This window comes from Sylvia atricapilla, chromosome 6 (assembly GCF_009819655.1).
Source record: "Sylvia atricapilla isolate bSylAtr1 chromosome 6, bSylAtr1.pri, whole genome shotgun sequence".
Lineage (NCBI taxonomy): Eukaryota > Metazoa > Chordata > Aves > Passeriformes > Sylviidae > Sylvia > Sylvia atricapilla.
The window spans coordinates 49,793,923-49,818,797 of record NC_089145.1 but is presented as its reverse complement, the minus strand read 5'-3'; the positions used below and the strand labels follow the sequence as shown (position 1 = coordinate 49,818,797).

At 37.7% G+C, this 24,875-nt stretch overlaps 1 protein-coding gene across 2 annotated transcripts in view; it reads left to right on the top strand.

Moving 5' to 3' along the window:
* The first annotated feature begins 282 nt into the window (after nt 1-282).
* Nucleotides 283-24,875, top strand: part of BEGAIN (brain enriched guanylate kinase associated) — a 161,311-nt gene continuing 136,718 nt past the window's right edge. Inside the window, exons 1-2 of one of the 2 annotated variants that reach the window (XM_066321893.1) lie at nt 283-711; nt 3,790-3,919. In XM_066321893.1, the coding sequence (XP_066177990.1) occupies nt 3,869-3,919 (51 nt within the window). In that variant the 5' untranslated portion in view covers nt 283-711; nt 3,790-3,868. Of the gene's footprint in view, nt 712-3,789; nt 3,920-10,461; nt 11,201-24,875 lie in introns of those variants that run through there. The other variant, XM_066321892.1, reaches the window with a different exon arrangement.

The window sequence follows — 24,875 nt, the reverse complement described above, 5'->3', positions numbered from 1 at the left end:
TACTTTTGGGTGATTTTATAACCATAATTACATGTCTTTATAATTGCATTGGTTTGTGTACAAACAAAATAAAAGTAATACTTAACAGTCTTTCTCCCAAAATACAAAAGGCAAAACAAAATATATAGTTTTTCACATCCCTTTGGAGAGGTTCCTATACACTTCTCCTAGGGCTGGAGCTCTATACATAGCATCCAAGCACCTGGAGAGTAGCAGGTACTGCAGATTGACTAATCAGAGCCTTGTCCCCTTTTAGGAGAATTCAGTGGGTGTTCCAAATTGGAAAGATTTTTGGCTTAACTCAGCTTTATACCTATATTCACAAACAATGCTGCTTCAATCACTTTCAGTCTCAAGTGTGCATGACTAACTGGTAATTTCCTGCATTTGTGGTATTCTATGATCTTGCTTGATGCTGCCAAAGTTTGTGACTACACAGAAAAGCAGTGGCAGGTTGAGAGTGAACGACCCCTGGTAAGTTATTTTGAAATTGCCAGACTTTGCTCTGCAAGTTTAGTCTCTCATAGCAACGTGGGCAGCATATCATTCTGTGCTGGCTTCATTAAAAGAAAACGATTCCATCTTTCAGTTAAAAAAAAAAGAAAAGCTGTAACTGTTGAAGCAGCATGCACCTAATAAGCTACTTCTAAATCTGGCTCCATCATTTCAGTCTGTGGACTAGCAGAACAGAGCTTGCAGAATCCTTCTCAAGTAAGTATTGCTTTCTCTTTACTGCATGTTTTTTATTTTTTTATTTAAAATTTATTACAGGTAGTAAGAAGTCTTCAGCATTGAATTAGTGGTGCTGCAATATGACAACTGGATGCCTGCTTTAAACATGTATTAAGATGCTCTCTTGTTTCATTTGGCAGACATTACTGTCTTTAAGAGGAAATAGTTAATACATTAAGGTACAAGAGAGCAAATTATATGGATGGAGCTTCCTAAAGCTGCAGTGCTGGAAAGCTAATGAAATGATTTATAATTGACTGTCATGATAGAATTTTTTTAAATGAGTTATGTATCTTTTGTTTACATAATGCACATCATGGAACATGTCTATTTGATCTCAGCAGAACTGGAATATGTATTCTGAATATGCTACTGGCCATTAAGTATGAAATTATCAAAACAACTTATATCTTCAAGAAAGGAAAAATTCAGGCAGTGGCATTAATATTAATAAAGCTAATATGTACACATTAAACCTAGCTCAGGTTTGTATTAAATGATGAAAGGAAATATATGTAGTGCGTGACTTTGTCTAATTATACAAAGTATTAGTCAAACATTGATAAACCAAATAGAATATAGATGAAATAATTGTTTGTATGAGAAACAACAGAAATGCATAACATTTGCCAAAACAAACAGCTCTTGCTGTAGCTTGCTTTCTGCAAGAGTATTTAAACAGCTCTGATGGACATGTCTCTTTAAGATAATGAATGAGGTGGGACTATGGCTGTGGAAGGAAAATAAATAACAAGATTTTACTTCGTGCTTATATTGCAACTGTTGTAATAGAAAGGAACAGGCAATGCACAGGGCTACTTTTACATTTGGTATGCAAACACACACATATCCAAATACAAACTGGCCTTTTTTTTTTTTTCTTATTTAGTCATACCTGCTTTATCATCAGTTCCTGTGCACATGAAACTCTGATTGCAAACATGCAGGTTTGCAGCCCTCAGAAAATACATATTATAGCTGCATCTGAGACATTACAGCACCAGAACTAATATTCTGGAAACATTTAGCACAAGCATATCCTATACCTCCAAGTAATATTATTTTTCATAGCTTTTTATGAAGGTAAAATTATGCTGCAAAAAATTTCACACTGTTTAGTTAACTTCTGCAGAAAACTACACAAATACTTCCCTCCTGCTCAAGTTATTCATCCCCTAACACCCCATGGTAACAGCAGTCAAGAAATTACCATTTATTTCTCTCAGTTATTTTCAAATTACTCAGATCAATAAATTTTAAAACATACTTCCGGCCCAACTCATTTATATGCAGGCAAGCTTTTTTATGCAAACTTTTTCAGGACATATTGAAGCATGAAACTGGATAATCATTTCGTTATTTACTGTGTAATAGACATAGAAGGCTTTTGGCAGTTTATGCATATGCAGAGGTAAAGGATGGAAACAAAGATAACAAAATTACTGTGTTGGCTTTTTTTTTTTTTTTTTTTTTTTTTTTTTTTTTTTGTATATAGAAAATTCCAGTTATGGTGAACAATGATATATCCTCCCTTTTACAAGCAATATTAAGCTTCCCAAGGGGCAGCTCTGAAATCCCTAATAAATTAGAAGCCAATAATGGAGAGGTTTAGTCTGACATTTCAGAGCCCTTCCCAAAATCCCAGGGAAACACAGCATAGTAATGACAAGACCAGTAAGTAGTGATATTTATGGTACCATCCCCACAAGACTGAAGGAGACACCAGTGAGCAGAAATGCCACTAACAAGCTTAGACCCTTTCCACAGCTCTTGCTCTTTATCAGCTAGAGGAAGCAATCCTTGGTAACTATTTCTGAGACAGACTAGGAGGGTGAGGAAGAGTTAGAGAACTGCCTTTGGGAGACCTTCAAAGGGAAATGGTGACTTCATGATTGAGGGGATTGCCCAGGTAAAAAAGCTTTTTCCTTCCTTAGATTTTGTGACTTCCTAATCCTACATAAGAACGATCCTAGGAAATCCCACAAACCCTGTACAGGTCTATTGCTCTTAGAAATCAAAGCCCCTGTTGGGGGGGGGGGGGGGGGCAGGATTTGACCCACTACAAAAAACTGTGTATTTTTGTATTATGCTTTGGAGCAACTTGGTCTAACACATAGTTCACTAATTTGAATGACCTCATTGGACAGGGGGAAAAAAAATAAGAGAGAGAATATAGCAACAGCTTATTTCTTTGTGGTTTATGCATTTAACAAAGACTTCCAGTCTTAAACTCCCCTCTATGTTTAACGTTTAATTACTAGAATTGCATATTCCTGCAGATATAAAAGAAAGATGACAAGAAAAACACTGCTGTACTGAAAGATCTCTTCAATACACCTTGAAGCATCAAAGGGAAGGACTTTGGGTAGCCTTAGTTCACCACTAATGTGATATAAATTCAGAAAGGGACATTGTATGACTTCAGAGACAGCAAGGCCTTGCAGATTGTGGCATCCAGCATAAATTTAGGAATAGATTAAAATAAAATAAACTGGTATATAAAATATAATTAATTTTAAAATATAACATAATTAATGAGTGGGAAATATTTTCATTCCACCTGAAGAAAAAGGCAGTGTATTTTTATCCTAAGCCTGATTTTGCATGAGAAACTAATTCCATTCCTCCTCTCATTCTTCCTCTCTACTGTCTTAAATTTTTTCAAGGTTTTTTTCCTGCTTCTTAATGATGATAATAATAATAATGATGATTATGATAATAATAATAATTATTATGATGATTATGATTATTATTGGGGAAAAAAAGAAGAGAGAAAAAAGAGAGGAAAATGGTATACCTAATTTGGAAAGCCACATGACAATGCCAGACTACCTCAAAGAAGGACATGTTTAAAGACTAGACCCAAAGGATTTGACACTTTCCTAAAAATACACATTTTCAAGGAGCAGTGGAAGAAACTAAGACTCCTCATCTGTGTATTCTCAGAAGGATCAATTGTTTCACTGTCTTTTCACCAAGCAACTACAAAGTGCACTGGAGACACAGAATCAAATTCTAGTGTAATGTAGATGACCTACAGCTCTACCCATCCTACAGCACGGCCACAAAAACGGTACAGCGTGTGAAGAAGAGCTCATGGAGCAGCTGGCTAAAGCAGAAACTGAGCAAGAAAAAGATGATGTTGGCAGAGGATAGAGAGCATTTTGAGGACTCGTTCCCAGTCAAGGTACGCAGCCGCGGTTGGTCACTTAAAGACAAATCTGATAAAGAAATTGTTATTCACAGATGCTATTAACTTCTGTTGGCTAGGAAGCTCCGTCTCTCTTGGATGGGGACAGAAATTTCTCAGGCAGGTGATATCACAAGCTTTTTAGTGCTAAGAAGTTCCAACATGAAGGAAAAGCTACAGTGTTTATGCTCTGAATCTTGGCCTACCTAGACCACTAATCTGTTCCTTACACTGTAGATCAGCCTCATGTAGTTTTGTATTCCTCTCTTCCAAGCTGTCCATTGTCCAGACTGTGGATAAATAAAAGATCACTTAAAACACTTGGAAAAAAATACAGTCTGCATTTTTCTGGCTTTTCTCAGCATGAGTAAAATTTCCTTTTGTGGGAGAGAAAAAGTCCCTTGGTAATTAAGGGTCATTAAGCCAAATGTCATTAGCTGTTGCCACAAATGCCTTGAATATATATTTGAAAACTTTAAATATACGTACAGTAGCATGTGTCTACAGTGCCATTTTATACTGCTAGGGAGCAGACAACACAACAGCCAACATCTTACAACTGATACAAATTTGGCTGCTTGCACAGTAATGGGAGGTGCTCTGACAGGATGATATTGAGTGCAGTAAGGGTCTGTGTCCAATGGAATATTGTGCTGGAATTGGAAAAAAATGGTATATTAAAACATTTTGTGCTTGCATTTTTCTCTTTAATTTTTCATTTATTTTTAAAGCTGTAAATATAGCTTGCATTTTAATTGGGTGTCTGTCTCTAATTTTACTGCAGCTGTAGCATTTGCCAGAGAACAGTGGCTCTGTTTTCAGGGTGGTGCAGGATTTATACCAAAAAACCATCTCTTCTTTAATGCTCAGCACTTTTTACAGGCCTATCACAGTTCTGCCTAGTATACAGCTATAGATTAAATGAATCAGACTTATGGATGTTGACAAGAAAGATGATGCAGCAATTTGTTGCCTTTAGTTTAGTCACCGTGTAGCTGTAAAACAGATAAATGTTTTACTCATCATGGTGGAGAGGTTGATTAATGAGAATTTACAGCAATTTAGGTCCATTATATATTTAGATTTAGATTCAAGGCTGAATGCAGACACTGTCCACCATGCAGATTCCTGCACAGAAATATAAGTCTCTGTTCTTTAAGACTCCACAGTAGCTTTTCACCTCCTTTGCATGCCAACTAAACCTACCATTTCTTAAGAATCCACACTGATTTAATGGTGGCAGTACTGGTCCAGTTTTCTGTTTAACATGCTACAAATCTACAACAACTTATAGAGAAAGCAAAAACCCATTTTAACTTGTCCCCATTAGCATTAAAATGCAAGAACTGAATTTTCATTCTACAGGTCCTGAAAACTGTTAGGTCTTACAGAGTTAGAGCAAATGTCTGCTTAAATTCTCCTTAGGGGTGAAACACTTTCAAGCAGAATCTAGTGAGGTAAAACCAATACATACAACACTGACTATATCTCCACTCCATTAGAAATATTTTGTTCAAAAGGAAACAGAAATATTCAAAGTAATATTTAGTGAAATTGAGTTTTTGCAGTGTGAGGCCTAGCATCGTAGAAATAGATATTATTCCCATTAATTTGAAAATGTGGTAGAATTTCTGGAGAACTAAATAGAGTAATTCTGAGAATGCTGTCTTGCTGATAAAACTGGTGTAGGCAACATTATATTAAAAACAAATTTGACAATCATTACAGAAAGAAGGAGAAAAGGAAACCATCTATTGGAAGGAAACCCAGAGAAGAAGATCTGTATTATTTAAAGGGATAAACTGAAGTGCAAAACTGAAAGGTCCATAAAGCACTCCAAAATTAACTGCATTAAGTGTGAAGAGGACTGGATAACATGTGATAGACTTGTCATTAAAGCAGGAGGGAAGAGTACATCTGAGCAAGAATGGGTGCTGTGAGAGTTGGGATATAGCTATTTTAAGAGTGGAATATCTGCTGAGAGATGTACACATCCTTAGGGCAAACAGAGAACTTTGAAGTGAATGACATTCCTACAAATACTACTGAGTTTGGCCCTGGTGCTTAGGCAATATTTCTGAATAGCTGAAAGGCTGAGTGAGAACTAGGAACATGAATACAGGGAATACACACCACTATAATGGAAAACTCATTCTTAGCTTCACCAAGAACAGCACAGAGTATAGTCCTATCATTCATCCAAAATCTTGGAGTCTACTCACTGAGTCTACAAGGCTCTGGGGCCAGTCTTAATTGTAATTAAAATAAACCTCTATATTGTTTAAAAATCAGATTCATTTTTTTAATAACTTAAAAGTTTCTTATGAATCTCAAAATGCAAACAATCTTTCTACATATTTGTGCTTTTTAATGTTGATAATCTGCTAAAGATATTCTTGTTCGTGTATTAAAACACACACTTTTAGATACAGAAAAAACTTAGTACTAAAACTGTTGTATATTGTCTGCTTTGACCCAAAAATGATTGTTTCTTCCAGAGCTTTACACAAAAAAACTTCTAGTTGTCATAACAACATCCTGCAGCAGATACAAGATAGCTTGTACTTGCTTTTAATACAATTAGCTAAAGTTAACATCTCCTAAAGATTAAAAATCAGGGATATTATTTAAAAGGGAAGGTGGAATTATTAATTTTTTTAAAAAAAATTCATTCCCACAAAATTTAGCTTTTAATTTAAAATCTTCAGTCAATGGTCTGTAGAAATATTCCTTTGCATCAAGTCATATTTTCAGGTAACTCTGTTATGCTCCATGTTTATACATAATATGCAGGTTTCTAATAATGTCTTTGTAAAATGGTACTCAGGATATAAAGAAAGCTAAATTTAGAAAAATCCTGATGTATTTTCCTAAGTAACAAGTTTACTAGACAAATTCCTGAATGCTTCAGTCTTGTCAAATGCAATACTAAGTCATTATGAAAGTCCCATTTAAGATATGATCTTAAGCATTATTCCTTTATAAATGTTCCAGATTCAACAGTTAGTTTACCAGAAAAGGATCAGTGTCATTATTTATGTTCTTATATTAACAGTAAAATAGAATAGAACATCTTAGCCATTCAACACATAAAATTACAAACTATATCCACTGGAGTCCCTAGACATGTTTGACTTGTGAGCAAGTCTTGATGGTACCTGGAGATGCCCCCTGGATCAGGGTCACATTATGCAAGATTGGGTATTACAGAAGTACATATAAAAATACAGCCCTTTCCTAATTTAAACAGTACAGTTCCTTCCTAATTTAAAGGCCAGATAATGACATCTACAGACCAAAGTGCAGGTGTTCATCAGAGGTCAAAGAACTAGATAATGGCAGAACTGATAGAGGACCATTTGTTTCACTGCGAAGTCAGTCACTTAGGTCAGACAGTTTTCACTTCATTTGCACAGACATACTGTTTTAGTCCAACAAAGGTGCCCACCATTTTTAAAGTAGGGCAAAATTAATCCATAGCTTTTTTCTCTTAAGATTATTTTAATGTTGATATGACTGGTTTAGAAGAATTTAGTAATCTGTCAAGCATCCACCTAGCTGAGGCATATTGTAGTAGTAAATAACAGAAGAATTTCTGAGCTCTCTGAAGGTATTTATTTCAAAAGTACAGCCCAGACTATAGCAGCAAAGCATTGCCATTCACAGACCTGCTTGCATTGAAATAGGAAATTGATTATATCTTCAATGTCTTCAAAGCAATTTAAATATATAAGGTAAAATAACTTGAACACTTCAAAACATAAGTCATTTAACACATGGAAAATAAATAATGAACATCAATTATTAAAAAGTTCAAGATATCAAGTATTCAGATTTTTCAGCATATTTTGTTTTAATATTCAGCTTCTCTATTTGTACACATAATGGAAATAATTTCTGCAATTCAGCTAGTCTCTGGAGAATGTTTTGGTAAATTTACTTAAGAGAGGACACTAGAAGTTTACAAACACAACGTTTGTACTTACTACAAACTTTGATAACATCTGTTCTGACCAAGATTCACAGTGATTGATGTGAAAAGGTCTGTATCATTTAAGTAAGAGGAATAATTTTTCATTTTGCAGCTGTGGATAATTTCTTTCTTAATAATCAGATATGTCTGTATCATGTGTCTAGAGTTATTAAGCAGAAACTACCTGAAGGAAGAGAAGCAGCAATATAAGCAGTATGGCATCCACAAGTGTTATGTACCTAAATTACCTGTAACCATATATCTATATCTGTGCCTATACGTGTATTTCACGGCTATGCAAATAACATCTCTCTGAACAAAGAGCTCTTTCCTGACAATAAAAGAAAGTTATATGATCCATTTTATTGGCTGTACAACAGACTTTTTAAATTCATACCTTAAAATTTGCACATAAGCAATGGATAACAGAATTTATGCTTGTAGTTAACATAATTTTATTCATCTACAAAGGAGCCAAATCTGTCATGAATAAAAAAAGCTCTTGCCTAAATAGGTACAAGTCATTACAGGTTCTGGCTCAAAAGGGAGGCTTGCTCTGTTTCTGAAACAGGCATTCTTAATAAAGTCCATTAAAACTGCAGAACTCACAGTTTGCCAAGCTCTAATGGATCTGGAAGGCAAAAGACCTACAGTGCATTAGCATAGACCCTATGCATTTCAGAATCCTGTTTGCTTCAAGAGTTACATTAAGTTCATACAAGTCTGTATTGGACATACTGAAAAATTCCAATATTCTGGCTTAACAAGAAGAGAGTAACATTGTATTGTTCCCTGACTGAATTGAAAAGGTCATGAAAATATTTTTTTGTTGACAATTGAAAGCATTTGCCAGCCCTTTAAACTGTTAGCATTCACATTCAAGTGAGAGAGGCATAAATTCATCTAAAATCTTGCAGTGTGAGCAAGATTTATGCATTTTAATCCACACTATCTCTGTGATCAGGATAATGTTTGTAGCATGCAATGGAATGGCACAGTCCCATAGAAATATGGAAGCATTTCAAAAAGTAATTCCAGTAAAAGCAATTGATTTCTGATGTGTTAAAAGGATCTTCACGTCCCCCTGTTATTTGCAAAATTAATGTACTTACTATGTTAATTTGAGAGATTTGCAACACTTCAGCAGCTTTTATGAACTATGATTTAAATGAGTGTTGGAATTACCAACGTGGAGACAATAAATTCTAGGCAGTAACTAAAGTGCCTTGTAATGAGGGACCTAAATGTCTGCTACAAAAGCACATGGAAGTACATTTCAGCTCAAGCTGCTGTTGACCTGTCAGCTATGCACGATATTTTTAAATGTGCTCTTGTATTTAAGGGAGGTCACTCAGTTTTCTGCTTGTGAGTATCTTCCCTTTCTCTGCTTGCTGCATTTGACAGTGATGTAAGCAGTCTCTGAATCCCACCTTGCAAAAAGGGGTGAATCACTTGCTTTCACCCTTATGCTAAAATAAGGAGATGCAAAAAAAACACTGAAAAACCACCCTTTAAGTCATTTAGTCATTTTTCTGGTCCTTTCCTGTGGCAACACATCATTGGGCCACTACAAACATCCACACGAATTATAGTCAGAGTATAGTCTTTAATCTCACTTAAACTAGTCCTTAGGTTCCTGCATTTACAAAACCAAAATAAAAATTCTTCACTTCACAATTCAGACTTGCCTGTCTATAAAGACAGTGAAAAATGAGGACTTCTCCTACAAGGTATGGAAAGAAATTATCTTTACTACTCTAAGCTCATTGACAACGTTGAGATATTGCATCTTGATTTGGATCCTAACATTTAAAAATTATTTTAGAATTAAAGTTATGGCAAAAAACTAGCAGGTAGAAAGTGAGAATCACGTTTTGTTTGCTTTTCTAGCAGATCTAGCAGAATTGTCACTAACTTTTTTAATAGAACAGCAAACATTAGTAGCATTAGGACAATATAGCATGACCTTCTCTACTATTGGATTTTAAAAAGCCATGAAACAGAACCAACCCAGACTTTACTTAGTGGGAATTGATCCACATCGTGGTAGTTTGGTTTCCAGTTCAACAAACAGGAATATATCATATGTTGCTTTGGGTCAATGAAAGCCCATGCTCATCTGCTGAACACTCAATACCCTGGAAAATTTGCATGTCCTATAGATTCTGTTCATTAGTATGGTTAATTAAAATGATGAGAATTTTGTATTGATCTAATTATGAAACATATACATATTTTGGGGTGCATGTGGGACAAAATGTGGTGGGTGCATTGTTATGCCTTCCGAAGACATGCCTCTTTTCTTACAAGTTAGAGGAGGATTTATGGGAATCCCTCTTCCAGTGACAGTATTTGACACACAGACACTAAAGCAAATGGAGTCGCTGTTGAAAGGCTCCATTTCCCCAGTTAAGCCAGAGGGTGCTGTGCCTGGAAGACCAGCCAAGCAAGAGGGGGGTGGCAGGGTGAATGAAGAAAGAGCATGCAGTGCATGCACCACTGCATGTGCAGCAGAAGTGGGAACTGATGCAGAGAGTAACCTCGCTGGAGATTTGACAATGAACAGTTACTCAAAACGCTGCAGCTCCAGTGAGGACAGCTTTGAGTTACAGGGCAGCACAAGGTCAGAAGCTAAAAGCTTTGGTAAAAGCAAAAATAAGGATGAAGGCTATCGACCCCATCGATCAAAGCACTGTCAGAAAGGGGGAGAAAAAACTCATGGACTGGAACACTCTTCCCTATATCCAACAGAAGTGGGAAATGCAAATCAAAAGCTCCAGAAGCAGAAGAAGACCCACAAGAAAAGCAGTTCCTCTACATCTGACTTGAGCTTGGTGAGTCAAGGATCATCAAGTTCATTGTCTGTTGTGGAAGAAAAAATAGAAGCTAAACTCAAATTCTCTCAATTTATTAATGAAGTTACTTTCCGAGTGCTTGATCCTATGAGCCTGAGGGCATACCGAGCTGCTAAACTGAAAAATACCTTTCCATCCAGCGTGAAAAGCCTAGATGATTTTCATATTAAGAGAAAGTCTCCTGAAAACTGGAAAGAAAACATTCTAGATGGGAAGACCCATGAAGAAGTAGACTTAGAGACTCTGAGAAGTGATGACATTGTGGCTGGAGCACGACCACACAAATTAGAGAAATCATTGTCCCTGGATACTAGTCCCTCTCTCAGGTCATTTGACAATGGCGTCTCATGCAGAACAAGACCTACTGGCTTGCCAGTAGAAATTATGATTTCTCAAAGCAGAGGAATGCCAGCCACAAAATCTGCGTCTCTTCCTAGAAGCACAAGCATGGTGAGCTCTCTCTCAAATATTTTCTTTGGGTGGTATATGACAAGTACTTACGCATAAGTGAGATTATTTGAAAAATATTTCTGTCTTCCTGGGTGGGTCTTACCATGTAAACAAACTTTTCTTCGGGGTGGGAACAAACAAGGAATGTTTAATTTTAGTAGTTCAAGAAACCAGCTGTAGCAGGTATGGGAGGAAAGAAAAGGAGAATACAATTCCCCAGTCCTTTTAATTTGATGTCTGGAAGATGGCTTTACAAGATGAAACAAGAAGGTTATTCCTGCACTGCAATGAAGCATATATATAAACAGGTCAGCTTGATATGAGCAGTCAAGGCAACCTCAGAAAAAGGTGAAGCAAGCACTGTGACAGACCACTCAGGTAGCCAAGCTCACTAGTTTAGGACTTGCTCAGGTATCTCTACACTAAACAAGAGTGCTCAGTTAGTGTGTTTAAGTACTACTGTGAGCTCTGACATCCTGAAAGTGTAGCTAATGTTTGTTTGTCCGGAATTAATACATATCAGTTGATAATTTCTATTTTGATGTGCTAAAAAGCTTCAAGTAACAACAAACATTTAAAAATTAAAAAAAAAAAAAAGAAGAAAATGGAAAAATAAAAAAGGCTGAAGCTTTCTTCTATGGTCTAGTAAAAAATATTTATGTTTTTAATTTTTTCTTATGAGAGTCTTTGTTTGGATGCGGAAGAGGTATTTATGCCCATGAAGGAGGGCAAAGGGAAACTGTTGTTTTTTGCTAGCATGGCATGGTCTGGAATCCTGAACTGCCAAACCTTGCACTGATACAATATGTTAGTATGTCTCCAGAGTACTATTTGCAATTCCACTAAAACAATAAAGGTCCAGGAACTATTGCTTGAGACTATATACATGTACACAGACGTTGCTAAACTGGGAGCTATTACAACTGCATTGTTCTTTAAAAAGTCTATTCAGATTTAAAAACAAAGAAACAAAAAGCTTCTTCATTTCACAAAGGACTTTAGCAAATAGGAAAATATCCCAGTCTTAATAATTTTATTCAAACTTCAGTAATCTGAGCTTAGGATTTTATGTCCTTGGGTGGTTTAATTGCCACCTATCAAAGATATCTGGAGGGAGAAGAGGTGAAAGGTAACAAAACAGAGAGAATTTGCTTACTGTGTTGTGCCACAGCCCTACAATGAGAGCTGTCATAAAAAGGGATGAGGAGGCTTCAATCTGAGCCCATGGCAGGATATGCTTTTTTCAAATTTCAATTAAGCATCTGTCAGAGCATCTTTTCCACTGGACTTGATTATATGTACAGATTGAAACTTCCAACCGATCGAGTACTGACTGACTGAATGCTGCCGAGCGCTCTGTAATTCCACACAGTGTAGGCATCAGTCCACTCCAGTTGAAGCATCAGTCTGCTCTAAGCCTAGTCATTTAAATAAAACACAGTAGTTACTAGACATTTTACCTCGACAAACAATGCCTCCAACTGCAGAGCTCAAACATGAGAAAAGAAAGGAGGGGCAGGGCAAAATACAAGACCAAAACATGTTCAGCCTCATCTACAGATTCATGTCTCCTACATGCAAAAACTTTGACTTCAGCACAATTTATTTAGTGCCAAGTCCTCATCTGAAGCATGCTTAGCAAGGAGCAAATGCATAATTGTATAGTCTTGGGTGTCATTATTGTAAAGCTATTTTAAAAGTTTTTGGTTATGTATGTTCATTTCAATACACATGCAGAGCATTGCCTAAAACTGTTCCACGTTTCTGTTGCCAAGCTTTTATTTGTGTGCAGAATATAATCTTTGAGAAAAAGAAATTATGAGATTACATGGACTTAAATATAAAAAAACTGGACAGCAGAGGTATAATAACACATCCTGAAGAGCATGAAAGAGCATGCCTGAAAGATTGAGGTTAAAAAAACTGCACCCAATATAAGAAAAATGTGACTCAGAAGATGGATGCTGTGACATTGCCTCCTGTCTATTATGTTTTCTGAAGACCCCTGAGGTGTCCACAACTGTCTCTGCACTACTGTTGATTTGATCCAGACTCACTAAAGTGATTTTCAACTTTTAGACTCCTCAGAACTGGTCAAAATGTCCAATTCCTGCTGCAAGTGTCTACTGGTTTGCAAACAGCTGCTGCTGCTGAAATGAAATCTCACAAAAAAACAACCGTCACTGTAGATTTATGCAGAGGAATTTCTGGACAGCTAGCAGGAAAAAAAAATTGTGTGACTGAAGTTAAGGAGAATTGTGATAGGTAGAAAGCAACTCCAAAATATGATGGACATGACCTTGGTGTGGTCTAAATATTTTAGTAACTTGGCCAGCAGGATGAAATAATTTTTCATTCCTATGTATTGATCTAAATTTGAAGTCACTGGACAAAAGCAGGATAGGAAAATGCTATAACTAAATGAAAGCAAACCTCTGAATCCACACCAATGTAATGAAGGGTGTGCAAGTCAAGAATATGTCACACTTCCAGAATGAAATGATATGACCAGTTCAGTGGGCTGAAAAATGCAGGAAATGTCTGAAAAGGGTTTGTACACAATGGAAAGTTTCTAAGAACTGGAAAGACATACTTGTCAGAATCTGTCAAAGACCAGATCAATACAGAGAGAAATGTGGATGGATCCAGACAATACATATTTTTTTCTTAAGATACGTTTCAAAGAAAGCCAGGTATGAAAGGAGATTAGCCTGTGTCTTTTAATACATATTTTATCTCAAATACATTTGTTCCAAGTAACCAATGCCTTCAGGAAATCTTTATATACCACTATTACTGTTCTAGGAAGAAAATACAGGTTAAAATTTAATTCTTAAATAATCATACAGGAGTCTGACTTCAGACCTGAGTAAGTCTGCAGCACCTCAGTGTTTGAATCTACTTGAAAATGACATTTCAGTAACTTCAGCAATACAGAAATGAGGACCTACTTTCCAGCTTTTCAACTTTACATACCTACTTTTACCTGCACAAGGAACCATGTGAAACCACATTAGACATTGACTTTTCCTTGTGACAGGAAGTCTATTTCTTTCTTAGAAGAGCTAGATATTTCCATCTTACATTAAACTGTTGGTAGTACACATTTCTGTGTGAAGGAGGTCTTAGAAGCAATTTTTGACCACACCATTGCAACTATATGTATACATAACTTAAGGAATTGTTAAGCATTTCTCAACTAAAACCATGTCATTATCACACAAAATAAATACGAACAAACCTGATCCGTACAAATTACTTACTCAGCTGCAGAGGCTGTCTTAAAAAACAGGCTTGGGTTAGGATAACACGACTTCTACATTTTGGAAGTTAAGATTTCACATACTGTCAACTAAGGCTGAATAAGGAGGGTGGTGAGGAGCAGAAACTTGGCTGTGCTCCCCATGAATTTACCATGCATATGGAGCCATAGACTCCTCATAATGCTCATAGTCATTCCCTAGACACCCCAATATATTTGGATCACAGAATATTCTGCGTTGGAAGGGATACACAAGGATTATCAAGACCAGCTTCTAGGTGAAGGCCACATAGGGATCAAACCTGTAACCTTGGCATTATTAGCACCAGGCCCTCACCAACTGAGCTAAGAATGTTAAGGAGTGGAAGGGACCTTAAAAGCCATCTTCCCAACCCTTGCCCTGGCCAGGGACACCATCCACTAAACCACATTGCTCAAATGTTACCCAACCTGGCCTTGAACACTGCCAGGATTGGGGCATTGACAACCTCCCTGGGCAACCTCTTCCAGTGCCTCACCACCCTCACAGTGAAAAAGTTCTTCGTAATATCTAACCTAAATTTCCACTCTTTTGGTCTGTACCATGCACTTCTGGTACTATCACTGCAGTTCACAATGAGTCTCTCTCCAGCTTTCCTGTAGTCCCTTCAGTGGCTGTAAAGTTGCTGTGAGTTCTCCATGCAACTTTCTCTTCTCCAGGCTGAGCAGCCCCAGTTTCCTCAGCCTGTCTTTGAAGAGAAAGGTGTTCCAGTCCTTTTTTACATCTCGGTGGCCTCCTCTGGACTTGCTCCAACAGTTCCATATTTATCTTATGGACACACTGGAGCTGGATGCAGCACTCTGGGTGGCGTTTCACAAGGGCAGAATCAAGGGGCAGAATCCCCTCCTTGACCTGCTGCCCACACTCCTTTGGATGCAGCTCAGGACATGGTTGTTCTTCTGGGTTGTGAGCACACTTTGCCAGCTCATATTGAGTTTCTATCAACCACTACCCTAAGTCTTTCTCCACAGGGCTGCTCCCAATTAATTCTCTGCTCAGCCTGTAAGTGTGCCTGGTTCTGCTCTGATCCAGGTGTAGGACCTCGCATTTCACTTTGCTTAACTTCAAGTCTGAGAATAATTTGCTGGACCTGCAAAGCTTCACCAGTGAAGATAGATGCAACAGCAATTGCTTATTTCCTAGACATCACCTGCCTCAGGCTGGTGCTTCAGCCACCTGGGGAGTCACTGTGCAGTCATACTCCCCCTTGTGTGATTTAGTCTCAAGGGCCAAACTTTGACCCCATATAAGCAATTCAATTCCCTCCTTTAGCCTTAGAAAAAGCAGCTGAAAATAAAGTATTCATTCATACATTTCAAGCAATGTATGCCCTAAAGGATTTAATTTTTATAGCCCTTGAGACATAAGAGGACAATTGCCTGTTACAAAGGATGCTGACATCTTTATAAAATGCAGATGAATGAAGCAAAAGGTAGAATAACACCCTTTTTCATTCCTCTCACAAGAAATGATTACTACAATAGCTAGAAAGAAGACATATAACCAGAGTAGATGTTGATATAGGATATTGAGAAGATTCAAAGGTTCATGTTTATCTCTCTAATCCAGGTAGGCTGTTTAATTCCTAAGGAACTATGTAGGTAGTCACTAAAGCACAGTGTCACAGACATTAGTACAAACAAGGAAAATTATATTCATTCCTGCTTTATTACTATTTGTTATCCATGATGATTCCTGCTGTTCAGTATAGATTCTCTTGCAAGACAAATGCCTGAGCACAGGGATCAGTCCCTGAAGATGCACAAGCATCTTTAGAAATCAGAACCTCACACACTTGAACGTCACAGACATGAAGGGGTTTGATCCCCATATGGGCCATTCTCTTAAGAGTTGAACTCAAAAATCCTTGTGGTTCCCTTCCAAGTCAGAATATTCTGTGAAAACTATGAAATCTGTAAGAATAGAGGAAGACTGTCATGCAAAAGCTGTGGTAGAATTCCACAGCAGTAGAAAATGCAACCAATCTTCCATTCTAAAAGAACGTTTCTAGGGCAGTTTCTAGATTCTCATTTTCTAGGGCACCTGAGTACTAACAGAATCTTGCTGAAAGAGCAGACAAGATTTTGTTGCTCTAGGTCAAAGCTCTTTTATACAAGGTTTTGAGTCCTATTTCAGCCCTTTCAGCCTGACACCAAGATGTAAAAATAGACATTTGTTTGTTCTTGGATGAATACCAAATCTTTCATTTCTATTTTCAGTACAGTGATGTTTACAAGTAAGATTTGGGTTCAAATACATTATAATGGAAAGTATATATTGTTTCACTGACTCATGCATGCAATTTGCTAAAAGAGAAATAGTGAGAGGTGGGACCAGAAGGAAAGGGTATTGAGGTGCTTTGCCCAGTTCAGTGATCAAACCAATAGCCAAACACCTGAAAAGTCTTCCAGTGTCCTATTTTCTGGTCTGTTCCTGCTCTTTCAGACAGGTGGGCCAGTGTAGATCTACCCTCCCTAGCTGATCTAATGAAGCGGTGGTATCTCTAAGTTATCAGAGGAAAGTTAGAAAGTGAACTTCATCAGGTGCTTGAGTTTTTTAGCATGATATCTACATGACAGAGTGTACCATTAGGGCCTTTTATGAGTCTCATACAGCAGTAGAAAATGCCACATGGCCACCTTTCCAGACATCCTGACCTCTTTCTTGCCGTGGTATTCCACATGACACTGGACAGTTTGTTCCCCTCTGCAGACTGGAGGTGATCAACAGGTTGTCAGTAGCTTAACTTTTTTTCTTAAAATGGGTATTAAAATAAACGGTTTAATTCCTTTACCATAAACTTGATTGACAGAAGATGGTGTTCACTTCTTTTCACCATTCAGAAATATCAAGCAAAGACAGTAATTTTAAGACTTACTAGTGTAAACTCATTATTACATGAAGTGACCATAGCCACATAGCAAGCAACACACACCTTAACAACTTCACTGTTATTTTTTCTTCATCTGCAGATTCCTGAGAATGGTCTCTGTGTCTGGCAACACTGTGTAAGAATGTCAGGTCCTAACAGTTGCATTTGGGTGGGGAAAGCCAAGTACTAAATCTTTAATTATCTGGGGCTGCAGTTCCTTGCTATTCCAAGGATTTCTATTTCATCATTATAACCTCTCTCCTCTGATACTAGTGCTGGTTTCCTATACACCACTATTATGAAATGATCACTCTGGGTATTGTAGTAATGAGTAGTATTGCAAATCTATGCCAGTGTGTACACTTGGAGCTTCCAGGGTAGGTAAATTAACTTTATAACACCTCATAGGTGCCAGGCAGCCAAATACTCCAAGCTATAAAATCTGATGGCCAAAGGAAATGGTAGTACCTTCTGAGCTCATTTCATCTGAAATCAAAGAAAAATTCATTTTCTACCAATCAAGCTATCTCAAAAATCTTCTCAGACTCTGAGAGAACTCAGCCATGTTAGGCTTGAAGCATGTAGCAGTATTAGTTGTACCAGCAGCAGCCAAGCTGGGTCAAGATGTACCTCAGCAAAAACTAAGAGTAGCAGTATTTACCCAGTTTCACCAGTTCAAGGCAGAGTGCTGAAGCCTCTCCTTTATTTTTTTTCGGTGACATTTATGGTTCAGTCACAAGACATGGAAGCCAAGCAGCCCTTGTGCAATTTCATCTATAGTTAACACCTCTTGTCCCAGTACTGTGGCCCTGACTCCTTTTTCCAGAGCTGAGAGGAGTGCAGCAGCCATCTACTGTAGGAGAGATCAGCATAATGTTTTTAGAGCAGCAGATGTGACATCGTTTTACAAGCAACAGCACGAGCAGATGGTGTTTAGAGAGTTCTCCTTGCCTGCTCTAAAACACCTCCGTTGGGTCACTAATGGATCCTTTGTCTCCTCGAATGCTGCATAAAGCTACAATGTTCCCAAGATGACGCATATGGTCATTTACAGCTTCCCAGCTCATCAAATACGAATTAGATCAAAATCTTCTTCACAGAGCATAGATATCTACAAGCCAGTGCTCAAAAGAATACGCTATTTATTCAAGACAGGCTAAAATAGACAGTCTGAGCTGCTTCCCAATAAACAAGAATGTGTTTTCAATGAAATTATGTTGCCATAAAGGCTGCATATTTATTATTAGGGTCTTTAATTCAGTTGTCCTCACTTTTCTGCCCTCCCACCTCTTCGCTTTTTAGAGAAGGAGAGCAGTAAGTGAGTCAGGAGGGAGATATTTGTATAAAGGAAAAAAAACCTCAATATTATAATGGTGAATTTCTGCACAGGATTCAGAGCTCCAACCAGAAAACAAAATCATTTTCCAGCCAAATCTACTATTTGCCTTCAGAGGAACAGGTACTCAGACAGAGAAAGATCCTGAGCATCTGTAGTTCACATTGATTTTGGTATCTTTTGGCATATGCAACAGGAAAATTAAATTTGCAATCAGAAATTTTTTGTGTTCCTTTCCCAGAGATTTTTGTTAACATGATTTTTCCCCTTCCTTTGAGTTTGGAAAACACTCCTCAGTTGTACTCTTTATCTTTGGATGCCTTCAGAAAGAAATGGTGCTTTCAGAGTAATGGAAGCTACAACAGCCTTAGAACAATTACTATCAGCAGAGATGTCTGAAAACTGCAAAGCCAGGCAAGGGAAGGTGAAAGAGCAAGAGGTAGAAAAGGTTAACAGATCTCTCTTTTGTGGTCCAGCTTTGGTCTACAAGTGTTATTTATGACAAAGATTTTAAAGGTGCTCCAACTCATTTTTCATTTCTTCCCTCATCCCTCATGTGTTTGCCATGCTTACAAAATGTGGAGTTTTGCCCTGCATAGCATGGCTGTGACATATCAGAACAGCAAAGACCTGGCTCTCTCACAGCCATATATATGACTCTCTCACAGCCATATGCAATATTTAACATAGGGATTTTCCTGGTCCACGTGGTGAAAATCTCTGAACCAAGAAAAGATTAAAGTGCAAGGCACTGCCCAGAGCCAGAGGTTGCTCTGATTTATATTTTAGTTGTGAGTGACTGATATTTTTCTCCACTCATTCTAAGGCTTTCAGCCCTATTAAAATTCTGCTCAGTGATGTACTGCATGCAATTAATAGAAACATAGATGTAACTTTGCTCCTGCACTCCCACTGTGTTCTAACATCTAACTGGAGTAAAATAAAAGTTTACTTATTAGTATGAACCCATTATAGCAAGCATTTTGGAGACAGAAAAGAGGGAATCAGAATTACATTAAATCTGTCAAAGCTGCATTTGCACTACTCTGTTTTCTCTGTGGGCCTGGTGATCCATGTGCTTTAGTCTCCCATCAGAAAATGTAGCATTAAAACTCTGAGCCAAACAAATTCAAAGAACAAAAACTTTTATAATTATGAGGTGGTTTAAAAAGTTTTTATACCAAATGTGGGTCCCAGAAATTAAGCCTAGCTGCCCCAACAGCATGACTCATGTAGCAGAATACCAGGAACTGTTGGGCTTGACCTCAGATCAGATAAGAAGAACCAGGACCCCATTTGGCAACCTATTTTATATTTATAAAATATATAATATTTTCATAAATATTTAGCTTTTCATAAATATTTTAGCTTTTTTCATAAAGCTAAAAAAATATATATATATTTTTTACAGACTAGCTCAGGCATTTGTTTCAACAATTTCCTCTTTACAAAGCAGCTTAAATTTGACCTTCTCAGATGAAACTCTTCAGTGCCAGGACGTTTAGGTGACAGGAAAAGGCATCTTGTGGGTAAGGAAGAAGAAGTAGATGTCATAAATCTTGGCTTTAAAACAGTCTCCCATGATATTCTCAAAAGTAACCTGGGAAGACATGGAGGGAAATATTAAAAGGCAGAGGCAAAACTAATTGGAAAATCTTACTGAGAGGATAGTTCATAAACCTTAGTTGTGACCAGGGTCTCAGGGGTACCAAAACTGTTTGCTATTAGCAAGCAGTGCATTTGTTTTGAGATACCACTGCCTTCTACCAACAGGGAGCAAAGAAAATATGCAATTCTGTTTCTTTATCTAAGTTGGAAACTACAAAAGTGTGTTTATGCCCCTGTGTAATACTCTTGAGAGGATGCTTTTGAAATTTCAAAAATGCTGATTTCCCAAAAGTAGCAGGTATTTATCAAGTTTAAAGAAAGCTTTCCTGTATTGAAAATCACTCTTAGTTGAAGAGCCTTCAAGTGTTTTTTTCTGTCACACTTACTCAATACCTAGAATGGACAGAAATTGTTTAAAGATCCCACTGTTATCTCCATGCCTCAAATCAGCATTGTATCTACGCCCAACTCCCTTTCCTTTCTCACTACCAAAAGGGAATTTCCAAACATTTTTCAGAGCTTAGTGTTGAAATAACCCAAGGGAGCTGGATGCAGGTGAGTGTTGGAGCACCTATTGCTAAACAGCTATCTCCTAGAGTCTGCAGAACCTTCTGTTGTGACACTGCTGGCCAACAGCTCTCAATTTCTGACAGTAAACTCAATACCTGCAAAGACAAACTAAATTTATTCAAATCATATCTGTGTCTGTCGAGCTTATGACCTGTTTGCATTAATTTTTGATGTCAGTTGGGCAAGAGTGATCAGAGGTATGGCAGTCTCAGCCCTCTGCTCCCTGCTTGGATAGAGAGAGCATTAGCATTTTAAATCAAAAAAGAGAATGAGGAATAAACACCAGGCCTGTTCACACAGCTACACTTGCTCTCTTAGAAATGAAGAGATATTTCCCCCAAAAACCAGCTATTCCCTGGATAACTGTAGTAACAAAACCCCACTGTGTGAACACGGCTAAAATGAGCAGCTATTGAGGATTCAAAAACTGGTTCACAACCACTTATTTCTCCAGCAGCCAGGCAGCCCCTCGCTCGGCTTGCGATGGATGCTGCACGGCGAGCACCAGACACATCCTATTTCTGGAGACTCAGAGCTGATTCATAGCCTTGCAAGGGGAAAACAGGGCTGCTGGTAAGAGAGCAGGATTCAGAGGAGCAGCAGCTGTGAGCAGTCAGAGGCCAGAGGGCATGAGCAGAGCCTGGTGACACGGGAAGGAGCTGCCCCTGGCTGACCTGGCAGAGCCAGGGGAGCCCCAGCCCCAAGTGGGATGCCAGCAGAGCAGGGATGGAGGCAGCACTCTGCAGGAACTTGCCTCCTGCCACTGCCACCCAGCCCAGCCCTGAGCAGCAGCTGCAGATTAACTATTGCCCTAAATATTGCCCAGTTGTCATAAGGAGGAAACAGAACTACCCTATTGTAACCCATGCAAAACTGGAGTTACTCATGGAGTAACAAATTGCTAATAAATTTACATAGGGTAACAAATTGCTAGCAAAAATCTCCTAAAATTAACTTCAAAAGTGCCCATATTTACAAGCCGATGCAGAAAAGACCCTTCCTTTTCCCTGGATAAATCCATCTTATTTTTCTTCCTTTTTTGATGCTGAAGTAAAACAAAATGGAAGCTGAAACCAGTCAGCAGTTCTGTGAGGGAAGTGTACAGTCCACTTCAATCAATGCAGTTAATTAAAAATACAATTAAAACAGAATCAGTCATGAGAACTGGAACACAATAAATAATTAAAACAAAATTAATTTGGCTCTTTTTTTTTTAGCCACTCAGTCCCCAGTTAAAAGTAAATGGCTTTTTTACTTCATTGATAGCTACAAAAGCAGACCTTTGCAGTCCCAAGTTCTCCTTCCAGAGTTAAGGTGCAAGTGTATTAGATCCCCTTCTCCCCTTCCCCTTTCTCCACACACTTTCCACAACCAATCTGCCATTCAACTCCCAGTGCTGCAAAATCGGGAGCTGGTCTGAGGAGCTGCAAACACAGAGCAGGAAAGCAGCATATGGTGGTAGAAAATAACAAAAAAGCCTGTTAATTATTCCAACCAAACATGAAACATTTCTCTACAGCAGGAGGGAAGCTCTTGGCAAATTATTATTTATATGTTTATTTATGTTGGAAATAGGCAAGGGCAGAAAGAAGTAAGACTGTTCCACTCGCCAGCTACTGGCAGCTTTTTTGTATCTTGCTCATAATCATTCTGGAGTATAGAAACTAACATTGCAGGAAGCAACCTAGGAAGGAAAGAGGCTTTGTTCTTCAACCACCAGGCCTTCAGAACAAATGTTGGGTACTAACATAGCTAATGTCTCATTTCTGAGCTCAGGTCTGCAGGAATTCCTTTCACAGGTGATTGCATCTCTGACTGATATTACCCCAGCAGTGTTGCAGCTCTATAAATTGTGTATTGACAGCTGTGGTTGGTTTCCTGCTTTCCTTGTATTTGTATTCATTCATATCTTAAATGTTCCTTCCTTCCTTCCTTGAAGGAAATAAATCTCTCCCCCGTGTTGGGAAATGTGAGTAACAAAGAGTGGGATGCTGAGAAGAAAGTTTCAGCTTTCACTTTCTTATTGCATAAGCTTTTAAGTTCTTCCTGTTGAGAAGGAAGAAACAAATTAACTTTTCTGGCTGAAAAGTATTTTCACTATTTAATAGCATAATAACTAGCTAAACATCATGACAAACAGGGATTAAGTATTTTCCACTCTTAATGAACTTCTATCATCAGAAGAAAAACAAGAGGTAATTCTTCTAGTAACTCAGTTATTTTACTACTGCAGATCAATATTTGATTTTTACATTTCTGAAAATTATGAAGCCTAATAGCTATAATAAATATTAGTATGTGTCCTCTAAGTCATAATGGAATTTTATGAAGGTGTATATGTGCTGCTGTAATTTGTCAGGACGAACTGCCTAAAAAATGTCTTTTAAATCCTTACTTTCTGTGGAACAACGATTGTTAACACCACAGCTGCTCCAGCTCTGATTGTTACTTATTGTGCCAACAATTATTTTCCAGATAAACATTGTGGTAAAATGTAAGTAAATTTAGATACAGAGTTATAGGGAATAAAACTGGTTTTTCTCACAATTGTCTCCACTGATTTATTGTGTAACTTTGGGTAAGGGTCAAATTTGGCAGTTCCTCAGTTTCTCCAGCTGCAAAATAAAAATAACTCTTAATCAGTTTGTTTAGTGTTTCAAGATCCTCTTATAAAATGGATGTGTTGCAAAAACATCCTTAGAAAAATGAGGAATCCTTATTCTAATGTATGCTGGAAATTTTTCCTATTCCCCTATAATACTTATCAAATCTATGATATTTAGGAGTGTTTCTGTTCTTGCTGTTCTGAAGTGTTTATGCCTTGCTTTGGTTTTTGTAAAAAACTTTTGAGATGTAGCCTGCAACCAAAAACATAGGATCTTGTCCTGGAATAGATAATTAAGTAGATAATTAAATAGATAATTACATTATGATGAGTGTTAGTATATCATATAATCTTCATATCTGAGTGAAAACAACTAAGAATTGAAAGAGGCTCTCCATGGAAGAGGACACAGTACCAAGCCCATCAGACTGTTTGGCCAATGCTCTCATGCACCTGGGGTGATTTTTGGGGAGTCCTGTGGAGCACCAGGAGTTGGACTTGATGACCCTGATGGGTCCCTTCCTACTTGGGATAATCAATGAACATTGTGGGCAGTCTGGCCAGCAAGGTAAAGATATAGCACTGCTTGAGTCCCCCTTGAGGCACTGAGGGACAACTGAATCTTGTGCTCAGTGCCCTAATATTCCAAGACATGAATATAGGGTTATTTCATTCCTCAGTTTCCTAAAATTATTTAAAACGAGCAGTTCTCTGTCAGAGGGAAGTTTTGCATGTGTCATATTCAGGTCAACTAAACACATTCACCAGAAGAATTACCTGTTTCCACAAATGTCTGTACACCTTCCTTATTTTTACCAGAGCACATAGATTGACACTGAATTGTGTCACTAATACTTTTTTTATTATTTCATGCTTAGCATAGCTTATGAACCTCCTAGTCATTACATAATTTTACAAAAACATGGATGTGTCCCTCTAGAGTAACTAGGGAATTACGAGCTTCTCAATTATTTCGTTTGTTGAAAGAAAAATTTCTGTATTGCAGTTGATTGTTTTTAGCTCCAGACCAGTAAGACTTGTTATTTTCAAAGTTACTTACATCCTATTATCACATAACCTCATTATTTTTCTTCCAAATTAGGGCATCAACTCTGTAAACCTTAGTAATGGCACTAATGTGTTTTCTAGGGAAATTCCTTGGGCATCGAGTACAACAGGATTTTCCAACAAAGGTGTCGGATGTACAAAATAAATCTGCTATGCTGTCTTCCTTGGTCTTTTTAAGACCATCTAAATCTATGAGTTTATTAACCCCTCTGTGTGCCATCCAAATTCCTCTCCTTGAAGAATTTATTCTTTTGTTCTTTTGTAATTCCAGTGGGGGTGGATGCAACAAAAACAAAACAGAATTATAAAACCAT